The sequence below is a fragment of the Caretta caretta genome, chromosome 3 (assembly GCF_965140235.1).
Source record: "Caretta caretta isolate rCarCar2 chromosome 3, rCarCar1.hap1, whole genome shotgun sequence".
Classification (NCBI taxonomy): Eukaryota; Metazoa; Chordata; order Testudines; family Cheloniidae; genus Caretta; species Caretta caretta.
Window position 1 is genome coordinate 45,731,793 of NC_134208.1, and position 25,607 is coordinate 45,757,399.

Below are 25,607 nucleotides of genomic sequence, written 5' to 3' on the forward strand. Positions count from 1 at the left end.
ACCTAAGGGTGGATTAATACACTCTATTTCCTCAGATAAAAATAGAAAGAAAATGAATTTATTGGGAAGAAAAGTCTTCTCATCTTCCACATTAAGTTAAATTCCATGAATTACCAAGCCACAGTGCACTAACAATGCCGTCTTTGGAAGAAAATGTCAGTGTTTATTGACTTGCTCCTGAATGAACAGAGAAAACATGCTATCATAACAGAAGGTCTCTGAGTAGCATGACATGCCTTGATAGCATCTATTGACTTCAGATGCAGCAACTAGAGCTGTAGCTACTACGATTTCTATCAGAAGGTCTGCTTGGCTTAAATTTTTGGGACTGCCTCTATAGAGCTAAGGTGGAGGATCTTCCTTTTAAAGGAGGAGGACCATTGGGAACCAGCACTGATGAGTTTCTGTAAAAGATGGAAAATAGATATACTGCCAGTTAGTTGGGCATCTGGAAAAGGCCACAAGTACTAGGTTTTAAATACCAAAGACAACACTACCCTTGATTGTCTTCTTACCTTACTCAAAGGAGACAGTAATATCACCAGCAACAGCCTCTTTGGCAGTTTTCTAAACCAAAAAAAAAGAGCTTCAAACTGAGATCAAGGGGCAACCAGGCATCTTGAGTAGCTATGTTATTGGGCAGTATGTCAACTTTGTGATCTAAGACCCAAGAGCTCTGATCCAGTCTTAATCCAGGTTCACGCCCCTCCATTTGAGGACTGGCTATATCATTTTTTTGCACTGTTGGACTTTTATAACCATGGATAAGGCTATGATTTTTTTACGGAGCTCACAGAAGTCACAGAATCCATGACTTCCAGCGACCTCCATGAATTCAGCCAGGAGCTGCAAGGTCCCCCGTAGCTCCCGGCCCCCATGGGAGGCAGGAGCTCCTGGCCACTGCAGGGGGACCACGCCATAAATTCAACCAGAGCTGGGAGCAGGCCTCTGCAGCTGCCCAGCCTCTATAGGCAGTGTGCCGATCCCACAGCTGAGCTCCCCATTTTGTCATAGATATTCTTAGTAAAAGTCACAAGGTCAAAGGCTTCCATGATTTTTTCTTTAATGCCTGTGACCTGCCCCTGACTTTTACTAAAAATAGCCATGACAAAAACTTAGCCTTACCTATGGACAAGTGTATTTTAGAGATTGTCTGTAGAAGATATTCAATACAATTTAAAAAAAAAAATCCATCCTTCCAATCATACTCTCATAGAATCATAGCATATCAGGGTTGGAAGGGACCTCAGGAGGTCATCTAGTCCAACCCCCTGCTCAAAGCAGGACCAATCCCCAATTAAATCATCCCAGCCAGGGCTTTATCAAGCCTGACCTTAAAAACTTCTAAGGAAGGAGATTCTACCACCTCCCTAGGTAACGCATTCCAGTGTTTCACCACCCTCGTAGTGAAAAAGTTTTTCCTAATATCCAACCTAAACCTCCCCCACTGCAACTTGAGACCATTACTCCTTGTCCTGTCCTCTTCTACCACTGAGAATAGTCTAGAACCATCCTCTCTGGAATCACCTCTCAGGTAGTTGAAAGCAGCTATCAAATCCCCCCTCATTCTTCTCTTCTGCAGACTAAACAATCCCAGTTCCCTCAGCCTCTCCTCATAAGTCATGTGTTCCAGACCCCTAATCATTTTTGTTGCCCTTTGCTGGACTCTCTCCAATTATCCACATCCTTCTTGTAGTGTGGGGCCCAAAACTGCACACAGTACTCCAGATGAGGCCTCACCAATGTCGAATAGAGGGGAACGATCACGTCCCTCGATCTGCTCGCTATGCCCCTACTTATACATCCCAAAATGCCATTGGCCTTCTTGGCAACAAGGGCACACTGCTGACTCATATCCAGCTTCTCGTCCATTGTCACCCCTAGGTCCTTTTCCGCAGAACTGCTGCCTAGCCATTCGGTCCCTAGTCTGTAGCGGTGCATTGGGTTCTTCCGTCCTAAGTGCAGGACCCTGCACTTATCCTTATTGAACCTCATCAGATTTCTTTTGGCCCAATCCTCCAATTTGTCTAGGTCCCTCTGTATCCTATCCCTGCCCTCCAGCATATCTACCACTCCTCCCAGTTTAGTATCATCCGCAAATTTGCTGAGAGTGCAATCCACACCATCCTCCAGATCATTTATGAAGATACTGAACAAAACCGGCCCCAGGACCGACCCCTGGGGCACTCCACTTGACACCAGCTGCCAACTAGACATGGAGCCATTGATCACTACCCGTTGAGCCCAATAATCTAGCCAACTTTCTACCTACCTTATAGTGCATTCATCCAGCCCATACTTCTTTAACTTGCTGGCAAGAATACTGTGGGAGACCGTGTCAAAAGCTTTGCTAAAGTCAAGAAACAGTACATCCACTGCTTTCCCTTCATCCACAGAACCAGTAATCTCATCATAGAAGGCGATTAGATTAGTCAGGCATGACCTTCCCTTGGTGAATCCATGCTGACTGTTGCTGATCACTTTCCTCTCATGTAAGTGCTTCAGGATTGATTCCTTGAGGACCTGCTCCATGATTTTTCCAGGGACTGAGGTGAGGCTGACTGGCCTGTAGTTCCCAGGATCCTCCTTCTTCCCTTTTTTAAAGATTGGCACTACATTAGCCTTTTTCCAGTCATCTGGGACTTCCCTCGTTCGCCACGAGTTTTCAAAGATAATGGCCAATGGCTCTGCAATCACAGCCGCCAATTCCTTTAGCACTCTCGGATGCAACTCATCCGGCCCCATGGACTTGTGCACGTCCAGCTTTTCTAAATAGTCCCTAACTACCTCTTTCTCCACAGAGGGCTGGCCATCTACTCCCCATGTTGTGATGCCCAGCGCAGCAGTCTGGGAGCTGTCCTTGTTAGTGAAGACAGAGGCAAAGAAAGCATTGAGCACATTAGCTTTTTCCACATCCTCTGTCACTAGGTTGCCTCCCTCATTCAGTAAGGGGCCCACACTTTCCTTGTCTTTCTTCTTGTTGCCAACATACCTGAAGAAACCCTTCTTGTTACTCTTGACATCTCTTGCTAGCTGCAGTTCCAGGTGCGATTTGGCCCTCCTGATTTCATTCCTACATGCCCGAGCAATATTTTTATACTCTTCCCTGGTCATATGTCCAACCTTCCACTTCTTGTGAGCTTCTTTTTTATGTTTAAGATCCGCTAGGATTTCACCATTAAGCCAAGCTGGTCGCCTGCCATATTTACTATTCTTTCGACACATCGGGATGGTTTGTCCCTGTAACCTCAACAGGGATTCCTTGAAATACAGCCAGCTCTCCTGGACTCCTTTCCCCTTCATGTTAGTCCCCCAGGGGATCCTACCCATCCGTTCCCTGAGGGAGTCGAAGTCTGCTTTCCTGAAGTCCAGGGTCCGTATCCTGCTGCTTACCTTTCTTCCCTGTGTCAGGATCCTGAACTCAACCAGCTCATGGTCACCAACTCTCCTTCCCTCTCCCAGGAACCTTTTGAGATCAGAGATTCTAGCTCTCCTCAAAATAGGGCTAAAGAGGAGATAATATGTACTGCACCCCATAGAACCTGCATCACTCAATCCTTGAGATGGTACTTCTAAAAAAAAGTTTATCATGTAATTTAAAATAAACCTGCACGCTTATATAACAGTAAAACTGAATAAAATAATAGTGTCTTACACTGACATAATACCAATCACTTGAGGGCCACAAAAGGCTTTGTAAACATGAGTCATATCAGTATCACGATCCTGCTGTGAAGTAGATAGTCCTCATGCTCCAGGACTTCCACTGGTTGCCTAGAGGGGTCAGGAAAGAATTTTTTCTCCAGTACACAATTGGCTAGGTGTAGTCTAAGCTGATTTATTTAGCCTTCCTCTTAAGCAGAGACTGGCCAGAGCAGGAGACAGGATAATAAATGGTTCGGACTAGTGCTCTGAGGTGGTACAGAGAATCCTTTTTCTATATGTTGGACTGGTGTGTCTTGCTCACATGCTCAGGGTTATAACAGGTTGCCAGATTTCAGGTTGGGAAGCAACTTCCCCATTTCAGATTGGCTGGGACTTTGGGGGTTTGGTGGTTGGTTGTGTTTGTTTGTTTTGTTTGTTTGTTTGGCCTTCCTTTGAAGCAGTGGGCATGGTTCATATGCTGGGATCATCTGGGCATCTCTCACCTAATCAAGTCCCTGCTATTGCAGAAGTCTTGGGTATTCATGGCACTTTGGTCTCTCACAATCTCTCCTTGTGACACAAAATAAAAGGTGGAAGCCTTTGCCTTATATTAAACCTCAAGAAGTTCAATACTTTCATCAAGACATCTTGTTTCTGTATGCTACCCTAGCCTCTGTCATACCCTCACTCTGAAAGATTGGCTTGCAGCTCATGATTTAAAGGACAGGCATTTCCATATTTCCTCTTGTTCTTATTGCAAATACCGTCGTTTCTTAGTGGGAGAGGACTACTTCCAGTACAGGATCCTTCCATTTGGACGTTATGCTGCCCGCATAGTATTCTCAAAATATCAATCAGCAGTAGCAGCTCACCTAAGAAGAGAGGGAATTCTCGTATACCCCTATTTGGAGGATTGACTAATAAAAGTGTCATTAAAGGAACATTTTTGTAATGCTGTCCTCTGCACATGTACTCTCTTCAGAAATATGGTTTCGTGATAAACCCTAAGAAGTCACTCTAACAAATCAGTTAGCAAATCTTATCTCTGTTAGACTCTGAGATAAGCAGAGTACTTCTTTCTCAAGAGAGGTTCCTGAATGTAAAATCAGCAGTAGAAACTTGGCACTCTCAAAGGGTAATGTTCTATCTCAAGTTGATAGGACTCTTAACTTCAACAACATATGCATGTCTCAAAATAAGAACTTCATAGCACTGGCTGTCAGCAAACTATAGACAAAGTACAGACAGATGAATCAAAAGCTTTCCATTCCAAAGAAAGTGCTAATATCTCTAGATTAGCAAGCTCAACCTTACGATGTCCTCAAAGGGGTATCGTTCAGTCATCTTCCGTCCATAACAGATACTGCATGTGCATCCAACATAGAATGGTATGCTCACTGCTGCAGGTTCACAGTCCAGGGACATTGGAATCCCCCCAAAGACAACATTACGTTAAATTATATTAAAACCTTCTAGAGCTCAGAGCAGTTTGTTGGGCATTTAAAAACATTCTGACCTCACATCCAGCACAAAGTTGTTCAGGTGCTTATGGACAGCATCTCTAATATTATATATATGAAGAATCAGGAAGGTGCCCATTCTTAATTTTGCAGTGAGGCAATGGACATGGTGCCCTCTCCACAACATGTGGCTATGCATCTAACAGGGAAAAACAGCCATCTGGAAGACCAGCTAAGCAGAATCATGATAGCCACCTGTGAGCGGTCACTGAAAACTTCAGTGATATAGGAAATCTTCACATGCTAGGGACACCCATAGACAGACTTCTTCACAATGAAAGAAAATGCAAAATGGCAGAAGTTTTGTTCGGGAGCAGAGACGGACAGACATTCAATTTCAGATGTGTTCCTCATATCATCATGCCTTTCCTCCTATTATGTCTAATAACAGAGTGTTATGGGGGACATGTAGATAATTTTAATAGCGCCCATTTGTTCACAGATTTACTACACATCTCATAAGGGATGTACAAAATATTGCCTGTCATTCCAGATTTGCGTACTCAACAGGATGGTTGAGTCTGCCAATCAGACACATACTCTGTTCACCTTATTTAGTTTTCTAATGGAACTGAATTCATTGCCTATCTTGTTCCATTTCTGTTCAGGATATATTAGTGAGCTCTGGAAAACATTACATTATTTTAAAATAGAAAAGGTTCACAATTTGGGCAGAGGATGACGATAATGATCCCATCTCACAGCCTCAATCTAATGTATACTGAGTACTTCCTCCAGCTCAAAATAGCAGACCTATCTGTCTCTTCAATTTAAGGTTCATTTATTAGCCTTATCCGCCTTCCATTCTCTCAATGATAATAAATTGTTGTTTGCTCATAAGACCATATTTACCATCCTATTGAAAATCCATCATCCTGTTGGCACCTTAATGTAGTTTTCATATATTTAATGAAACATCTATTTGAGACTATAAGAGAATGTTCTTTACTTATGTGTTTAAATCTCTCAAAGATTTTTATTGAAAAAAATCAATGCAAGTAGTCTATTACAGTACTTAGAAAAAGCAGTAAATATGCAGCAGTGATGAAAAGATGATTTGGTAAGATAACAGATTTTAATTTTGAACATTCAAAAATATTGTTATTTATAACAATGAGGAATTTATTTTAAGAGGCAAATTTTATTTATATCCTCTTTTTTATCTTTTTTGCTTTCATTGTGTTTCTCTCTTTTCAAACTTAATAGTGCAATCGGTCTCTCAGTTTTAAAATGTTAATAGTAATATGTCTGGGACAAGTTATAAAACTAATCTTTTCCAGGAAATGGTTTAGTTTTTCATGAGGTTTTGCAGTGAAAATGCTATTGTTGTGAAGAATCTTTTGCCTTCTAAAGCAAGTAGATATTTTCATTTATCTGAGTATCATCAGTGGTTAATGTTCTCTTCGCAATTACCAGACTTTCTTTTGTTTGTGAAAGTGTATAATAGTGTGATATGATCAGTGCTGCTTGTTACTACATACGCACATACATATGTGTATCTTCAATATGATACCTATTACATGTGTCTTCAATATTTGTCTTGTGTTGCTATTTACAGCATGACATCCAGATTTGAAAATTCTGATCTGCAAATACTTATGCAAATGAATAACTTTACTCATGTGAGCAGTCCCACTAATCTCCGTGGTACTACTTGCATTAATAAAGTTACTTCTTTGTGTGTATTTGTAGGAATAGACCATCGTGTCAGTTCCAGTGTTGACTTCTGATTCAGTAACATTATTAAATGAGACAGGTCAGGTGCTTTCTAATTATTTGTGTGGACATTGTGATCTGCATGTATAACATTTCTCCTTATATGTAACTTTGTTGAAGAGTATGTATTGCTTATGCAAATGTAAAATAGTGTGTCTTTCATTCTGAGAGAGAATGTTCTTTACTATGCAGGCTGCTAATTTTATCTCAATAGATGCTTCTAATGACCTGTCACCATAATATCTAAAAAACTTTGTATCCAAATTCAAACATTTGTTTTTTCATCAAATGTAGTACGTGATAAATACTAAATACTTTCCATTTTGAAATGTTTATGTCCTAGCATGGAGGAATCTATGTAAAACGAAGTGCCAAATTTAATGAAAAAGAAATGAGAAACAAGTTGCAGGCCCAGGTGAAAGCTGAGACTCCCGTAAGATTACACTTTTTTCTCTTTATTTTATTATTATTTTTAAATAATCAATCTTTGTACTGGAAATGACTGCATCAGAGGAATTAGAAATAACTAATATTTGTAAATTACAAGAGAAGCAACCATGTGCATGTTTTCTTTATGTATTTTCACTGATTATTCTTGATAATTAAGACTTCTAGTTAGTCACTGTTTATAAAGTCTCTAAAGTCTATATTACATAGGAAAAATTAAGTGTTCAAACTTTTCTTCTCCAGTAAACCTTAGAGCTACCATTACAGTAGCTGAATTTCTTTCCAGAAACAGCCAATTTCACTGTTCCCTATATTTTAAAATAGCTTCTTGCTTACTGTAGTAATGCCTGTCAGACTGATTTTTTTTTTTAAACTGTATATCAAATTAGTTTGGTCTTTTGAAAGTCAAGAAACATTCTTACAAAATGTTTAATTAATCAGCTGTCAGGATGATTAATCATTTTTAATGTAAGTGACATTTTAAAGCTGAATAACTTAGTCTGCTACAGGGAAAATCTCTTGATAATTTTCTATTTGAAGAACAACTGTTACTGCCAAGTGACTTTTCTCATGACTCCCTCTATGGTCCGTGGTTCAGTGGTTGGAATCACTATGCTTTCATTTGTATTAGTTATTGTACATTAATATGTTGTGTTTCCCCCCTTGTTGGCTTTGTGCATTATAACCCAGTTGGTAACACTTGAGATATCTCAGTTGATCAGCTATGCTTTAAATTATATGAAAAAGGAATCCTACAAAAAGTGGAAACATGGACAAATTGCTACGGATGAGTACAAAAGAATAGCACAAGCATGTAGGGACAAAATCAGAAAGGCTAAGGCACAAAATGGGTTACACCTACCAAGGGACATAGACGGCATTAAGAAGAGGTCTTATAAGTACAGTAGGAGCAAGAGAAAGACAAAGGAAACTGTAGGTCCTCTACTTAGCGGGGAAGGAGAGCTAATGATGGATGACATCAAGAAGTATGAGGTGTTTAATGCCTGTTTTGCTTCAGTCTTCACTAAAATGGTTAATTTTGTCCAGATACTTAACACAATTAACATTAACAACACGGGGAAAGGACCATAATCCAGAATAGGGAATGTACAGGTTAAAGAATATTTAGATAAGTTAAGCCTGGTCTGCACTTAAAAGTTAGGTCAACATAGCTGCATCCAGTTAGGAATGTGAAAAATCTACACCCCTGCCCGAGGTAGCTATGCCAACCGAACCCCCAGGATAGACACAGTTATATCAAAGGAAGAATGCTTCTGTCAACATAGCTACCATCATTTAGGAAGATGATGTTTGTACTCCGATGGCAAAGACCCATACCGTTGATATAGGCTGCATCTACACTAACAGAGTTTTGCTGCCATAACTACAGCGATTTGGCTGTGCCAGTATAGTCTCTGTAGTGTAGGCATACTTCCAAATGTATCCAAGTTGATGGAATTCCCCTTTGGGTACTTAAGGAACTAGCTGAAGCAATCTCAGAATTACTAGTTATTATCTTCGAGAACTCACGGAGGATGGGTGAGGTCCCATAGGATTGGAACAGAACAAACATATTACCTGTCTTTAAAGAGGGGAACAAGAGGACCAAGGGAATTATAGACCAGTTTGCCTGACTTCGGTTCCAGGAAGGATACTGGAACAAATTAGTAAACAATCAGTTTGTAAGCATCTGAAGCACAATAGGGTTATAAGTAATAGCCAACATGGATTTGTCAAGAACAGATCATGCCAAACCAATCTAATTTTCTTTCTTGACAGTGTTACTGGCCTACTGGATAGGGGAGAAGCAGTAGACACTAATTATCTTGATTTTAATAAGGCTTTTGACAGAGTCCCACATGACATCCTCATAGTCAAACTAAAGAAATAAGTCTGTCCTGTGTCTAGTACCATTTAATATTTTCATTAATGACTTGGATAATGTGGTGGAGAGTGTGCATATAAAATGTGTGAATAAATCCAAACTTGGTGGGTTGTAAGTGCTATGGAGGAAGTGCAAAATATTATACTTAAAAGGAAAAATCAAATGGGGAATAAATGGGCAAGGCAGTAGTACTTCTGTAAAGGATCTGCAGATTATGGTGGATCACACTTTGAGTATGGGTCAAGAAAGTGACACATTTTGAAAAAGAATGGTGATCAGTTGTTCTACATGTCCATTGAAGGCAGGACAAGAAATAATCAGCTTAATCTGCAGCAAGGGAGATTTAGGTTAGATGTTAGCAAAATCTTTCTCACTATAAGGATAGTTAACTACTAGAATGGGCTTCCAGGGGAGGTTGTAGAATCCCTGTCTTTGGAGGTTTTAAGAACAGGTTAGACCAACACCAGTAAAGGATGGTCAGTACACTAGACTAGATGTCCTCTTGAAGTCACTTCCAGCCCTACCTTTCTATGAAATATACACACAAACATTTTTAGTGATGAGTCCTAATGATGGCACTTGTTTTAAAGCTGAAACCATGGTAAAGATTATTTGGTCTTAATACTCTTCAATATTCAAGGATTCAGCATGGTATGACTTTCTTCAAATATTAAAGTGGCCTTTTTGAATAGTCAATCAAAAGAAGTTTATACTTGATAGTATGTTTTCAGTCAAAGCTCTGATGTGCTTACTTAAGGCCCTAATTCCAGAAGGCATCTGTACTCAGGACAGCATTTAAGCACATTCTATCCTCAATTGGGGCTTAGTATGGACATATTTTGTTAAAATGAAAAGAGCAAACTTGTCTGTTCAGGTTTATAAAAGTAAAAAGTGGATTTAAGTTGACAACTAAATATTTGACAGAGGTTTTTCTGTCGGTCTTTGGCTAGTGCAGGGGTCGGCAACCTTTGGCACACGGCCCATCGGGGTAATCCGCTGGCGGGCCGCGAGACATTTTGTTTACATTGACCGTCCACAGGCACAGCACTCCGCAGCTCCCGGTAGCCACGGTTCACCATTCCTGGCCAATGGGAGCTGCAGGAAGCGGCGCAGGCTGCAGGGACATGCTGGCCGCCACCTCCCGCGGCTCCCATTGGCCAGGAATGGCAAACCGTGGCCACTGGGAACTGCGGGGGGCCGTGCCTGAAGATGGTCAACATAAACAAAATGTCTGGTGGCCCGCCAGTGGATTACCCTGATGGGCCACGTGCCGAAGGTTGCCAACCCCTGGGCTAGCGTGTGAAATGTCATTTAGTTTAGCAATGCAAAACTCTTATTTGCCCTGTGTGAGAACTTTTTTTTGTGGGTAGGTAAGTGGTACAATTATTATTAGGGCATGGTAGAAGGCTAATTAGTACATGTCTTGGTGGTTAGATTTTCATGACACTTCTGTAATGCTGGCTTAGTTCAGTTTTAGTAGCTATATATTATCATATCTGTGTTTGTGTGTGTATTTTGTTTTTTAAAAGGGCCAAATTCTGCCCTATGTTATATGGGTAAAATTTACTTTGAATTAAGTTATACCTCATAGCAATTTCATGTTATAATTAACAATAAATGCTCTCAAAATTGTTGGCTGCTTAAAAATATTTCTGCTAATGAAAGTGATCATTTTTTGCACAAAGCAAGCTTACGTTCAAATATTTATGTAATATATCTAACCAGTTTTAAGTATTAATATTACAGTGAAGTCAGATTTATACTGTTGCGTTTGTGTTTGAAATTTTACCACGTGAATACATTAAATATTTGTGCTTCCTGTCAATCTGGATAAGAATCCTTCCATTTTCTTTCAAGCCCAATGTGCCATGAAATAATAGCATAGTGAACACATACATTACATTTAACTCGTACTAGCAAATGGCAGATACCCAAGTTGCAAAATAACCTACAGAAAAAAATGCTTGCATACAATACGTTGTCCTCTCATCACAAATTAGAACCATTTTATTCTTTCTGTAAATAGACAGCATATTAATTATTATAAATCTGCAGAAAGACTTTCTCTGCCTTTATCATACACAAAAATGTCTCAACATAACTTGAAGACCCAGCTTGAAGTAACCGTGAAAAATAAATAATTGGAAAAATCTTTCCTTTCCCTGTTTTGAGATATGAGATTATGTCAGGATTTTGGGTGCTTCCAGTATTTAAATTTGAGTCACTAAAGTCTAGGCCATGTGCATGTTTAACTTAATCCTTGGAGTTGGGTGGAGACTGAGTGACACTGCCATATCGTTTAAACAAAATGATGCTTCGGAATCCTCTTTAGCAATCCATCAGAGATTACTAGTATTTCTGAAATGGCTTATCATATTTACATTTAGTAGTGAGCACAGTAGCAAATGTGTTAATCAACACCGCCTAGTCTGTTGAGGTGAATATAAAATAGAAATAATTACTGAATACCTGGATTGATGTTATGACAGCATGTCTTAAACCTTTAGACCTGGTCTACGCGCGCGGGGGGGGGGGGGGGGGAAGGGTGGTATCGATCTAAGTTATGCAACTTCAGCTATGTGAATAATTACTCCAGCCATGATAAAGGCTAATGCAAACCTAGGATGCGTGAGGTGATGTATTTCCAGTAGAGAGAGGGAAGTGTTGTTACCATTGTACAAAGCACTGGTGAGACCTCATCTGGAATACTGTGTGCAATTCTGGTCTCCCATGTTTAAGAAAGATGAGTTCCGACTGGAACAGATGCTACTAGGATAATCAGAGAAATGGAGAATCTGGCTTATGAGAGGAAACTTAAGGAATTTGGCTTCTTTAGCCTAACAAAAAGAGAAGCTGAGGGAGATATGACTGCTCCCTATAAATACATCAGAAGGATAAATACCAGGGAGGGAGAGGCATTATTTAAGTTAAGGGCTAGTGGTGGCACAGGAACAGATGGATATAAACTATCCATGAACAAGTTTAGGCTTGAAATTAGTTGTAGGATTCTACCCATCAGAGAAGTGAAGTTCTGGAACAGCCTTTCAAGGAGAGCAGTGGAGGCAAAAAATTTAACTGGTTACAGGTCTAAGTTTGTTACATTTATGGAGGGGGTGATATGGTGAGGTTGCCTACAATGGCATATGGCCTGTCTGCATTTGCTGTAGTAAATATCTCCAACAGCCAGAGATGGAAGAGGAAGGCTCTGATTTACAACAGAAAATTGTTTCTCAGGTGCTCAGGGTATAACTGATCTCCACATTTGGGGTCAGGAAGCAATTTTCTCTCAGGTCAGTTTGCCTGGGACCTGGAATATTTTTTGCCTTCTTCTGCTATATGGGACACGGGTCACTTGCTGGTTTGCATTAGAGTAAACGGTGGATTCTGTATAACTTGAAGTCTTTACATCAAGTTTTGAAGACTTCAGTAGTTCAGCCAGAGGTTATGAGTTGCAGGAGCGGGGGGGTGAGATACTCTGGCCTGAAATATGCAGGAGGTCAGACTAGATGATCATGATGGTCCCTTCTGGCCTTAAAGTCTGAGACTGAGATGCTCCTTGACCCAATTTCAAAATGTTGACAGAGGGCATTGTTCTGCAAACTTTTCTTACACTGAGTAGCACTTACTCATGAAACTGTTCGTAGTGAACTTTTGAAAATGGTTTTCAAGTGAAATTGGGACTGTTCCAGCATTTTAGTGATGGTGTAGGTGTGAACTTATCAGTGTAGCTAACATATAAATGGGTGTACTGTTTTATAAACTTCTTTCCAACCAAAGAAGAGAATGTAAGTTTACCAGGTTGAAATAGAACTGTCAAGATTATACTTACTAAACCAAATGCTCATGTCTGTTAAGATAAAAGAAGCAGTGCTTCTGAGTCATTATTTCAGGGGAGACTTAAGTTTCCATTATCTACTCTGTCTGAGAATAGTTTAAATATAGATGTTGTAAATACCCTTTAATCTACAATTACCATATTGAGACAAGAAAGTGGTAGCTTTATGCATTTAACACACTATTCATGAAGATACTTGATAGTTCTGAAATCTAACATGACATGTCCACAAGACATCAAATTGTGTTTTTAATGAAAGACCTTTTAGTCAGACAGAGCTTATGTGCCAATGAATTTAGCACAAGCATAAATATTGCTATATACCTTGACATGACAAATAATGGCAGACATTTCAGAATAATAATTTGTTTACCTGATGCTGCAGTCAGGGCAGAAAAGCAGTGTGACAATATGCACAAAATAAAACAAACCCTTTTATTTGGTGTTTCTAAAAAATCTTGTCTTGTTCGTTTCTTTAAGTGTTAGGTTTAAGTGTTTAAGTTTAAGTGTTAAGTTTAAGTTTAAGTCTTTAAGTTTAAGTGTTGCATTTAACTTAGGCTTGAATAGAGACTGGGAGTAGCTAAGTCATTATGCAAGGTAACCTATTTCCCCTTGTTTTTTCCTACCCCCACCCCCTCAGACGTTCTTGTTAAACCCTGGATTTGTGCTGGAAATGGCCCACCTTGATTATCATACACATTGTAAGGAAAGTGATCACTTTAGATAAGCTATTACCAGCAGGAGAGTGGGGTGGGGGGAGAGAAAACCTTTTGTAGTGGTAAACACCCATTTTTTTCATGCTTTGTGTGTATAAAAAGATCTTCTGTACTTTCCACAGTATGCATCCCATGAAGTGAGCTGTTGCTCATGAAAGCTTATGCTCAAATTGGTTAGTCTCTAAAGTGCCACAAGTACTCCTTTTCTTTTTGCGAATACAGACTAACACGCTGTTACTCTGAAACCAGGGAAAAGGTTGTTTGCAGATTGAGAGAAATGGGGGAATCTGGACTTGGGATCACTTTATTATTTATCATTTTCACCTACAGTTTTAAAAAAAATTCAAAATGATCAATGTTTAGGCTTTCTGGAGTAATGCCTGTTCCCATTAACAGAGAAACTTGAGAGTTCAAGGAAGACAGGAATGGAGTTGAGGCAGACCAGCTCTTAGTTTAGTGCATCTTTTGGTTACATATATATATATATTTGTCCTACCTCATGTCATGCGGTCCCGTTCATTTTTCATTCTTTTAAAAAATAACACTTGAGTAAAAAGGAAAAAAACTTGGCTGCCTCCTGTATTAAACTGCTGCAAAGATAAACTGCCCCTTCTTGTGTCTGCTGCTCAGAGTGGTTTCATTCTTTCCAAATAATGCGTACCAGAAGAGTTTTCTTTCAAGAGCTGGAATTTGATTTTTAAACTTGTTAGAAATTCTCACAGTATAGTAAGCTGAAACTTCTTGCTAGAATTTGGAGATTATCAACTACTAAATTGCCTTGTTCTTTCAGGAAATTTCACTTTTGCTTGCTAAATCCACATTGAAATGGATAGTCAGCTGTGCCAACATCATATCTTTTTTTTTAAAATAGGCAAAGCATTTAAGTACCTGTGCAAAAGGGAAATAATGGAAAACCCAATCAAAAAACTATTAAATTGTGTTACTTCAGTATCAGCTATTTCTTATATAATTTGCATCATAAGGGCAATAACTGTTGTCACAAGAGTTTGTATGGCAGCTTTATAATCATATTATCATGAAATGGGGGCATTATTACTAGTTTTTTGACATTACTACAACTTGTGCATTAGTATTGTTGCAGTCAGAAAAGTGACTGAAAAAATTACTTTAGTATTCAATATTCTTCAGCAATTACTGATCTACTTAATATGCTAATTCATAAATAAAGTTGACCTTTCCTAACTGCAAGTTGTGAATCTTAACTTGTTTCCTGAAAAGGTAGCCTGTATTGTCTCTCACTAACCATCTAGAAGAACAAATCCAAAATCTAAATCCTGCCTCTCTTGTGCACTGCAAGACAGCTTGGAGGTGTTCCAGATGTTCTGCCCATGAATCTCAGAATATAGCCACATCATCAAGATAGGCGACTGCAAATTCCCCAAATCTAGCCAGAAGGTTATCTACCAGTCTCTGAAAGGTGGTGGGTGCATTTTGCAGTCCAAAAGGGAGCACATTAAATTAATACAGCCCTACATGGGTGATGAAGGCTGACCTTTCCTTGGCGGGGTCATCTAGTGGCACTTGCCAGTGCCCCTTAGTTAAGTCTAAGGTGAAGATGAACTGGGCACGTCCTAGTTTCTCCAATAGCTCATCTATGCATGGCATTGGATAGTTTTCTGGGAGAGTTACAGCATTTAATTTATGGTAGTCCACGCAAAAGTTTAGGAACCAGAACCACTGGAGAGGCCCATGTACTCTGAGGGGCGGATTACACCCATCTGCAACATGTCCTTGATCTCCCTTTCTCTTGCGGTTTTGGCTTGAGGAGCCATCCGGTAGGGTTCAGCTCTAATTGGGCGAGCATCACCTGTGTCAATGGAGTGGTACGCCTATTCTGTCTGTCCTGGGGTGGCTGAAAACATTGGTACAAAGCTGGTGAACAGCTCCTGGATTTGTTGTCGCTGCTTACGTCCAAGGGTCATGGAAAGGCTCACCTCTTCTATGCCACCATTTCTTTTTCCTTCATAGTATACTCCTTCCGGCCACTCAGCGTCCTCTCCTCCCTGGGCTGTAAACTGGAGAACCTTGATTTCTGAGGAATAAAAGGGCTTTAGAGAATTAGCATGGTATACTTTAGGTAGGGCCTGGGAATGTTATGAGATAATTAACGGCTCCCAGGCACTCTCAGACCATAAATGGCCCCTCCCAAGATGCTTATTGGCCTAGAGCATTTTCAGGACCATGACTTGGTCACCTACTTCAAAGGTTTCAGAGTAGCAGCCGTGTTAGTCTGTATTCGCAAAAAGAAAAGGAGTACTTGTGGCACCTTAGAGACTAACCAATTTATTTAAGCATAAGCTTTCGTGAGCTACAGCTCACTTCATCGGATGCATTCAGTGGAAAATACAGTGGGGAGATTTATATACATAGAGAACATGAAACAATGGGTGTTACCATACACACTGTAACGAGAGTGATCACTTAAGGTTAGATATTACCAGTGGGAGGGGGGGAACCTTTTGTAGTGGTAATCAAGGTGGGCCATTTCCAGCAGTTGACAAGAACATCTGAGGAACAGTGGGGGCGGGGATAAACATGGGGAAATAGTTAATTTGTGTAATGACCCATCCACTCCCAGTCTCTATTCAAGCCTAAGTTAATTGTATCCAGTTTGCAAATTAATTCCAATTCAGCAGTCTCTCATTGGAGTCTGTTTTTGAAGTTTTTTTGTTGAAGAATTGCAACTTTTAGGTCTGTAATCGAGTGACCAAATAGATTGAAGTGTTCTCCTACTGGTTTTTGAATGTTATAATTCTTGATATCTGATTTGTGTCCATTTATTCTTTTACGTAGAGACTGTCCAGTTTGACCAATGTACATGGCAGAGGGGCATTGCTGGCACGTGATGGCATATATCACATTGGTTGATGTGCAGGTGAACGAGCCTCTGATAGTGTGGCTGATGTGATTAGGCCCTATGATGGAGTTCCCTGAATAGATATGTGGACACAGTTGGCAATGGGCTTTGTTGCAAGGATAGGTTCCTGGGTTAGTGGTTCTGTTGTGTGATGTGTGGTTGCTGGTGAGTATTTGCTTCAGGTTGGGGGGCTGTCTGTAAGCAAGGGCTGGCCTGTCTCCCAAGATCTGTGAGAGTGATTGGTCGTCCTTCAGGATAGGTTGTAGATCCTTGATGATGTGTTGGAGAGGTTTTAGTTGGGGGCTGACGGTGATGGCTAGTGGCGTTCTGTTATTTTCTTTGTTGGGCCTGTCCTGTAGTAGGTGACTTCTGGGTACTCTTCTGGCTCTGTCAGTCTGTTTCTTCACTTCAGCAGGTGGGTATTGTAGTTGTAAGAATGCTTGATAGAGATCTTGTAGGTGTTTGTCTCTGTCTGAGGGGTTAGAGCAAATCTGATTGTATCGTAGAGCTTGACTATAGACAATGGATCGTGTGGTGTGGTCTGGATGAAAGCTGGAGGCATGTAGGAAGGAATAGCGGTCAGTAGGTTTCCGGTATAGGGTGGTGTTTATGTGACCGTCGCTTATTAGCACCATAGTGTCCAGGAAGTGATCTCTTGTGTGGACTGGTCCAGGCTGAAGTTGATGGTGGGATGGAAATTGTTGAACTCATGATGGAATTCCTCAAGGGCTTCTTTTCCATGGGTTCAGATGATGAAGATGGCATGTTTATCATTCCAGGCCTTTTGCTCTTGTTGAGCATCCTGTAGGTTTTCTCGAGCAAGGGCTAGAGAGTCTTTGAGAGTGTTTTGCAGGTTGGTTACAAAGTCCAAAATGTTAGTTTCTGGAGAAGATGTAACCACCACCACCCCACCACCACCCCCACTGCTGCTTCGCCAACTGTAATGGCCCCTTAACTTCGTAGCCATAAACAAGTTCAAAGGGTGAAAATCCCAAACTGGGATGTTGTACAGCCCTGTAGGCAAAGAGCAACTGCTGCAGCTCTAGGTCCCCAATCATTGGAGTGCTCATTCACAAATTTACGTATCATGGCCCCCAAAGTCCCATTAAAATTCTCCACTAGGCCATTCATTTGACGGTGGTAAGGGGTGGCAACTAAGTGGCTCACCCCATGAGCTTCCCAAAGAAGTTTCATGGTCCCTGACAGGATGTTAGTTCCCAAATCTGCAGGCCTTCCCATTGGGTCTTTTGGTCAGGTGCCCACTCCTTCTCTTTTACCTGTAGGCTTGTTAACCCTTTACAGGTAAAGCAAGCAGAGAACAGACACCAAGAGGGATTTTACAGCTAACTGCCTGGCTGCATGTCCATAAAAGGGAGCTACCCCCACTTCATTTATCACAGGAGCATAAACTCTAGCAAATGAAATGTAAAAATATAATTAGGAATGCCAAAAAATGAATTTGAAGAACAGCTAGCCAAAGACTCAGAAAGTGCTAGCAAAAAAATGTTTAAGTACATCAAAAATGTTTAAGTACATCAAAAGCAGGAAGCCTACTAAACAACCAGTGGGGTCACTGGACCATCAAAATGTTAAAGGAGCACTCAAGGATAAGGCAATTGCAGAGAAACTAAATGAATTCTTTGCATCAGTCTTCATGACTGAGGATGTGAGGGAGATTCCCAAACCTGAGGCATTCTTTTCAGGTGACAAATCTGAGGAACTGTCCCAGATTGAGGTGTTGTTAGAGGAGGTTTTGGAATAAGTTGATAAACTAAACAGTAATAAGTCAATAGGACCAGATGGTATTCACCCAAGAGTTCTGAAGGAACTCAAATGTGAAATTGAAGAACTACTAACTGTAGTCTGTAACCTATCATTTAAATCAGCTTCTCTACCAAATGACTGGAGGATAGCTAATGTGACGTCAATTTTTAAAAAGGGCTCCAAAGGTGATCCCGGCAATTATAGGCCGGTAAACTTGACTTCAGTACCGAGCAGATTGGTTGAAACTATAGTAAAGAACAAAATTGTCAGACACATAGATGAACATGAGCTGTTGGGGAAGAGTCAGCATGGTTTTTGTAAAGGGAAATCAGGCCTCACCAATCTACTAGAATTCTTTGAGGGGGTCAACAACCATGTGGACAAGGGAGATCCAATGGATATAGTGTACTTTGATTTTCAGTAAGCCCTTGACAAGGTCCCTCACCAAAGGCTCTTAAGCAATGTAAGATGTCATGGGATAAGAGGGAAGGTCCTCTCATGGATTGGTAACTGGTTAAAAGATAGGAAACAAAGGGTAGGAATTAAATGGTCAGTTCTCAGAATGGAGAGAGGTAAATAGTGGTGCCCCCCAAGGGTCTGTACTGGGCCCAGTCCTATTTAATATATTCATAAATGATCTGGGAAAAGGGGCAAATGGTGAGGTTGCAAAATTTGCAGATGATACAAAATTACTCAAGATAGTTAAGTCCCAGGCAGACTGCAAAGAGCTACAAAAGAATCTCTCAAAACTGGGTGACTGGGCAACAAAATGGCAGATGAAATTAAGTGTTGATAAAAGCAAAGTAGTGCACATTGGAAAACATAATCCCAACTATAAATACATATAAAACAATGGGGTCTAAATTAGCTCTTACCACTCAAGAAAGAGATCTTGGAGTCATTGTGGCTAGCTCTCTGAAAATATCCACTGAATGTGCAGCAGCAGTTCAAAAAAGTGAACAGAATGTTGGGAATCATTAAGAAAGGGATAGATAATAAGACAGAAAATATCATATTGCCTCTATATAAATCCATGATACATCCACATCTTGAATACTGCATGCAGATGTGGTCGCCCCATCTCAAAAAAGATATATTGGAATTAGAAAAGGTTCAGAAAAGGGCAACAAAAACTATGGGTATGGAACAGCTGCCATATAAGGAGAGATTAATAAGACTGGGACTTTTCAGCTTGGAAAAAAGACAATTAAGGGGGGATATGATAGAGGTCTATAAAATCATGACTGGTGTAGAGAAAGTAGATAAGGAAGTGTTGTTTACTACTTCTCATAACACAAGAACAAGGGGTCACCAAATTACATTAATAGGCAGCAGGTTTAAAACAAATAATAGGAAGTATTTTTTCACACAATGCACAGTCAACCTGTGGAACTCCTTGCCAGAGGATGTTGTGAAGGCCAAGACTATAACAGGGTTCAAAAAAGAACTAGATAATTTCATGGAAGATAGGTTCATCAATGGCTATTAGCCAGGATGGACAGGGACGATGTCCCTAGCCTCTGTTTGCTAGAAGCTGACAATGGGCGACAGGGGATGGATCACTTGATGATTACCTGTTCTGTTCATCCCCTGTGAGACACCTGGCATTGGCCATTGTTGGAAGACAGGATACTGGGCTAGATGGACCTTTGGTCTGACCCAGTATGGCTTTCTTACGTTCTTATGAAAGATTGAAAAATGTGTGTGTGGTTAGTCTGGAGGAAAAAAGACTGAGAGGGGACATGACATAACCTTAATGTATGTAAAAGATTGTTATAAAAAGGAGGGGTGATAAATTGTAGTTCTTACCCACTGAGGACAGGACAAGAAGTAAGGGACTTAAATTGCAGTAAGGGAGATTTAGGTTACACATTAGGAAAAACTTCCTAACTGTAAGGGTAGTTAAGCACTGGAATAAATTACCCAGGGAGGTTGTGAATATCTGAGATTTGGAGGCTTTTAAGAACAGGTTAGATAAACACCTCTCAGAGATGGCCTAATACTTAGTCCTGCCTCAGTGCAGGGGACTGGACTAGATGACCTATCGAGGGTCCTTCCAGTCCTATGATACTATGACTACTCTACTCCTTGTCACTCTGGCCTGGTGTCATCTTTGACTCCTTCCTCTCTTTTCCTCTACACGTCCAGGCTGTGTCCAAGTCCTGTCACTTTTTCATCTACAGCCTTTAAATTCCTTCCTGTTTTTTTCTCGTCCATGCAGCTGAAGTTTTCTTATTTAAATCTTTCTCATGGCAATCAAGATATTGCCTCTTTCTCTATACTTTTGCGAACCACCCAAGTTGGTCCCTCCAGTTAGTTTAAAATGTAGCTGCTAAGATTTTTGCATGTTGCTCTGACCATATCACCTCCATTTTCTCACTAAGTTCCACTGCATAAATCTTAAGCTTCTTTTCCTACCATTTAGGGCCCCAATAACTTTGACCTTTGATAATGGTCTCTTCCTGTCTCGTATCACATCCCTTCTCCCTCCAAAGACTTCGTACCACAAATGCCAGTTGTGTCCTCTCAGGTATCAGCTTCTCATTCCAACCTCTCCGTAACTTCTTCTCCACTGCCCTTATGCATGGAACACCTTCCTTTCACTATCTGCGAAGCCACTACCTTTTCTTCCTTCACATCTTTTTCCACAAGAGCAACCTCTGCTATGACACCAGAGAAATCGGCTATTTGGGTTAACCGTAACTGGCTGACATGATTTTTACACTGAGTAAAATCAAATCATGTTTAATTTCATGCTAGTTAACATTTGCTATAACATGGCATTTCCAATGCGTATTATGTATGTTTTTAATGCAAATCCAATCAAAGGTATGGAGCATTTTTATGTAACATTGTGGAATTTATATTTGATCAACTAATAGAACTTCTGGTGATTATGGAGTCTGAGATAAAGTTTAAGTTAAAAATAACATCAGTGGTAATGGAGAAAATCCAGTTTAGATCCTCTGTGATATGTCAGTGGAAAAGAGTAAACAGGTTATATTTAAAGTTCATTCTGCCACTGTATTTTGAGTTGAATACTATCTATATTACTAAAAATTATTACATGAGAACAGGAATTTTGTTCTTAGCTCAGCTGCTCCTGCTGTTTATTTCCTCAATTGATTTCCTAATCTTCCTTTTGATATGTGGCTTTTTATCTTTCCTCTTAACATTTGTTAAATCACTGCAGACTTATAAAACCCTGAAAATTGGGTTAATGATGGAAAATAGTTTTAAATCCTAAACTGTAGCATTACAAATGTACCAGCTATGTATGCGACATGGTTAAAGTAAGCCTCCTGTAGCTTTGTAATGAGCATTCATTTTCTTCCAATACTTGCAGCTGTATCTGGCATGTGATGTTAATCTCATGTGTAAGGCCAAAATTGTATTAATGTTTTCAGAAATTATCTGCTGTCTGATTTTTAAAATATGTGCATATATATTTTTTTAATCCCACAGATGTATCTTGTGATTTTTCCAGAGGGAACTCGTTACAATCCAGAGATGCCAAAAGTCATTGCAGATAGTCAGTTATTTGCTGATAAAGAAGGTAAGCAAAACTTCAAAGAACTTTGGTGAATGAAGAGGGAGAGAAAATTATTCTTTTATAACATCACATGTATGTGTTTGTGTGAGTGAGATAGAGAACGAGAGAGACTTTTTTGTTTATTTTGTAACATATAAAAGATTACTTCATATGTCTTCTGATTTGAATTAGGAATTAAGTTTGTCCACTCCATAAATCACTCTTAACAAAATGACAACCTTCATGTGGTGCTTCTGTTAAGTGCTGGCGGGTTTTGTGGTCTGTGTTTTGTACAAATCCACCAACATACCAATGTCGTCAATTGGCCACTGGACATCGTTTTACCGACCTCCAAGTGAACGTAGCAATGATTATACGTCCTCATAAATTTGTAGTTGTTGCTACCTACCCAAGCTATACGAAAGAAGAAGAAAAACAACAAAATCAGCTACCATTTTTATTTTGTCATTATTGATTTACTGATGTTTTTTAATAAAATAGTAGTTTACTTTTTGAAGTTTTAATGTATGTTTTCACTTTGTACAAGCTTGTGTCCATTTTCTAAAACAAGGTTGTCTGTTTGATTTTTATCTATAATATCTATACTTCAGGGGAATTACTTCAGAAGAACATGGATCAGACTACTGGTCCATCAAGTTCAGCATCTTGCCTCTGATGATGATCAGTACTACATGTGTAATGAACCCATTGTATAGAATGACCCGCCCAAGGGAAAAGTTTGTTCCTGGCATTCATTTCTAGGAGCCCTCATCGTGGATCAGGACCCCATTGTGCTAGGCACTGTATAAACAAAGGACAGTTCTTGTCTCAAAAAGTTTACAATCTACGTACAAGACAAGAGACTACAGATGGTGGAGTACAAAGGAACAATGAGACCATATTGATCAGCATAATAGGCTGTGGTCTCAGCACACCAGTGCTCTAACTGTTGAGGTTTTTGTAGGCATTATGACAGAGGAGAGTTTGAAGGAGGATAATGAGTTCGTTTGGCAGAAGTTTATGGGGTGCTCCTTGCATGTGGTCAAGGAAAGCAAGGGAAAAAGCATGAAGGTGCTTGTTTGAAAATTTAATAAGTAGGCAGTGGAAGCTGACATCATGAGCCAATTGAACACAGGAGTCAACATCTCCAAATGTTTGCACTTTTAAGTGTAGCTGTTGGGAGAATGCATTTCTTGGTTTTTGTTTGTCCTTTTTCATTTTTTTTTTCCTGTTGATCAGAAGTGAAATCAAAAATACAACAATGGTTCTCAGAAAGTCATTTCTGTGACACTGAATTGAATTGAGAAGTATGTGAATCAGCATGCTGATATTGTCAGGCTGTTGAACTTTTGTTAATTTTAGCCCAAAGAGAGACTTTTTTTTTCTGCTTCTCAAGAAGAATGGAATTTGTGTATATGTACGTTGTGTGCATGTTTAAGTCATAATGTATACGTCGCTTCAGTTTCCTGTTGAAAATGAGCGACGGGTGTTAGTGATATTTTTTCCTGGTCTTAATTATATCTGTTCTATTTTGTCACGTTATTATGTTTTTTTCATGGTCCTTGATGTTTCATAGCATCTGTTTACTTATTCCAGCACCTTCTGGGACGATATATTCTGTTGTTGTTCTAAATCTTAAGAGAAACTCTTGTTCAAAAATACTAAAAATTGATCCTTTTAATATAAATATTTCTAGGTTATAAAATGCTTTTAGTTTTAAAGCAGAATCTTCCTCTTCTGCATTTTTCTAATTCTCACATTTTGTTGGATAAAAATGGTCTTTCCTCAACCCCGCAGGCAAGATATAATAGCTCAGTGTGGATTTGTTCCTGCTTCCATTCATGACAATGGAAAGAGTCTTAAAGTAAAGTTTACTAATATGTTATGAAATATCATAAAAATGAACTACAGTTGTGAAAATAGTGCATTTTGTTTGCAGTATCCTTTTTTGTTCACTTGTAATTTCACAAAATTTAGTAATTCAATTGTAATTTCACAATTTAGTAATTCAGAATTCGTTACCTACTGTTTAAACTTTGCTTGACTTGGACAATAAAAATAGTCTGGTCAGTTTTATCTTTTGTTACAGTCAGTTCCACTTTGATTTTTATGCACTAGCACAATGAATCGATGTTTGGGTTGCAAACACTGTAAGGTGTTGTTTCTTTTTTTCCTTAAAAAAATTGAAACTTGAATAAAAATACAAGGAGACATTTCTATTGGTATTTTTTTAAGTTTATTTTTGCTAAACTTAAATTTTGATACAAAATTTATTGAATATAATTCTCTTAAAATATTTGTTCAGCATCAGTTGAAGTGATGAGACCTAAAGCATAAAAAATGTTGCTGTAACTACTATATGAATATACAAAATTGTTGAAGATCACAAAGCTGTCCCAGATCACACAAAGTTCTTTTATACTTTGTTCTGGTGTTTGAGCTCTGGAAACATTGACTGCTTTGAGCATGATTGAGTATACCTGAGAAGTTTATTTTGCTTTTACAAAGTGAGAAGTATGGAAACCTTCCTCTATTTTTACCTTCTGTAGGACAAATTGATTCCCTGGACAAGCTTTCTGAAAACAGGAAGAATTTATTTCCCCTCTCCCCCCAATCTTTGGTGTATAAGATAGATATGTATCTTTGTCTGATTATTGATATTAGTTAAACATCAGTTATAAAAAGGCTGCAGTGACTACACATTCAAATTGACTGGATTGCAAGATAGTTTTGGGACTGTATAAGAAAAAAATCAGACACTTCGGTGAACATCCAAGGACTTGATTTTCAGGTTACTGACCTGAAATACATGCCCGTGACATGATGCAATGTGAAAATGTAAATAAGATTAAATGTGCATGGATAAGATGGAAGAATATCAAACACAAAGAATTTAAGCCAGTTGAGATCTCTGGTGAAACAGAGAGGTGATTTTTATTTTTTTTATTTTAGTTTATTAAATAGATTTCCACGTGATGGTTTGCTGAACCATGAAATTTGGGATCTTGTCTGCCTGATTTGGTTAGGAAGCCTCCTGTTTCTAAAACAGAAGCAAATGAGATGCATAGAATTGTTTCTGCCTTGTGGAAATCTGGGTATGAAGAAGATGAGGCTGAAGATTGTGGAACATGGGGAAACTTCTCTGTTAGGAAAATGGGCCTCCTCCTTACCCCAGTGCTCTCAGAAAAAAGGATAGATTCTCTAACATGAAAAATGAGCTCAATGAACTGGATTTGAAAATTGCCATAATGCACTCTGCCAAGTTCTCAGTTGAGTATATTGCCAGGTTTTTTGTTTACAAAAATCCAAAGGATGCCAGAAACTTCTGGAGGCTAAAGATAGAGTTAGGGGGCATTAATATTCCTGTTTGGGGGAGAAACTGAAATGGACAAACACTGATTAGACAGTACAATCAAATATTCCTGTATATCTGATGAAAAATATTATAAATTGTTCCACATCCTTAAACCTGTGTGTGCAAATATGAGTTAATTTGTAGCCTACAATCTATCCCATAGATAGTATCTGTAGATATGAAAGGGAATGGATACAAAAATACGAAAAGTATGAAAGAACAGCTTTTTTCTGTGATCTGGGACAGCTTTGTGATCTTCAACAATTTTTGTATATTCATATAGTAGTTACAGCAAACTTTTTTATAGCGGACTT

General features: G+C 39.3%; 1 protein-coding gene across 4 annotated transcripts in view; it reads left to right on the plus strand.

The window, feature by feature from the left end:
* AGPAT5 (1-acylglycerol-3-phosphate O-acyltransferase 5) overlaps positions 1 to 25,607 on the plus strand; it is a 121,069-nt gene that overhangs the window by 43,223 nt on the left and 52,239 nt on the right. For 3 of the 4 annotated variants that reach the window (XM_048845313.2, XM_048845311.2, XM_048845309.2), the window contains exons 4-5: positions 7,225 to 7,314; positions 21,872 to 21,962. In XM_048845313.2, the coding sequence (XP_048701270.1) occupies positions 7,225 to 7,314; positions 21,872 to 21,962 (181 nt within the window). The remainder of the gene's footprint in view (positions 1 to 7,224; positions 7,315 to 21,871; positions 21,963 to 25,607) is intronic. The other variant, XM_048845310.2, reaches the window with a different exon arrangement.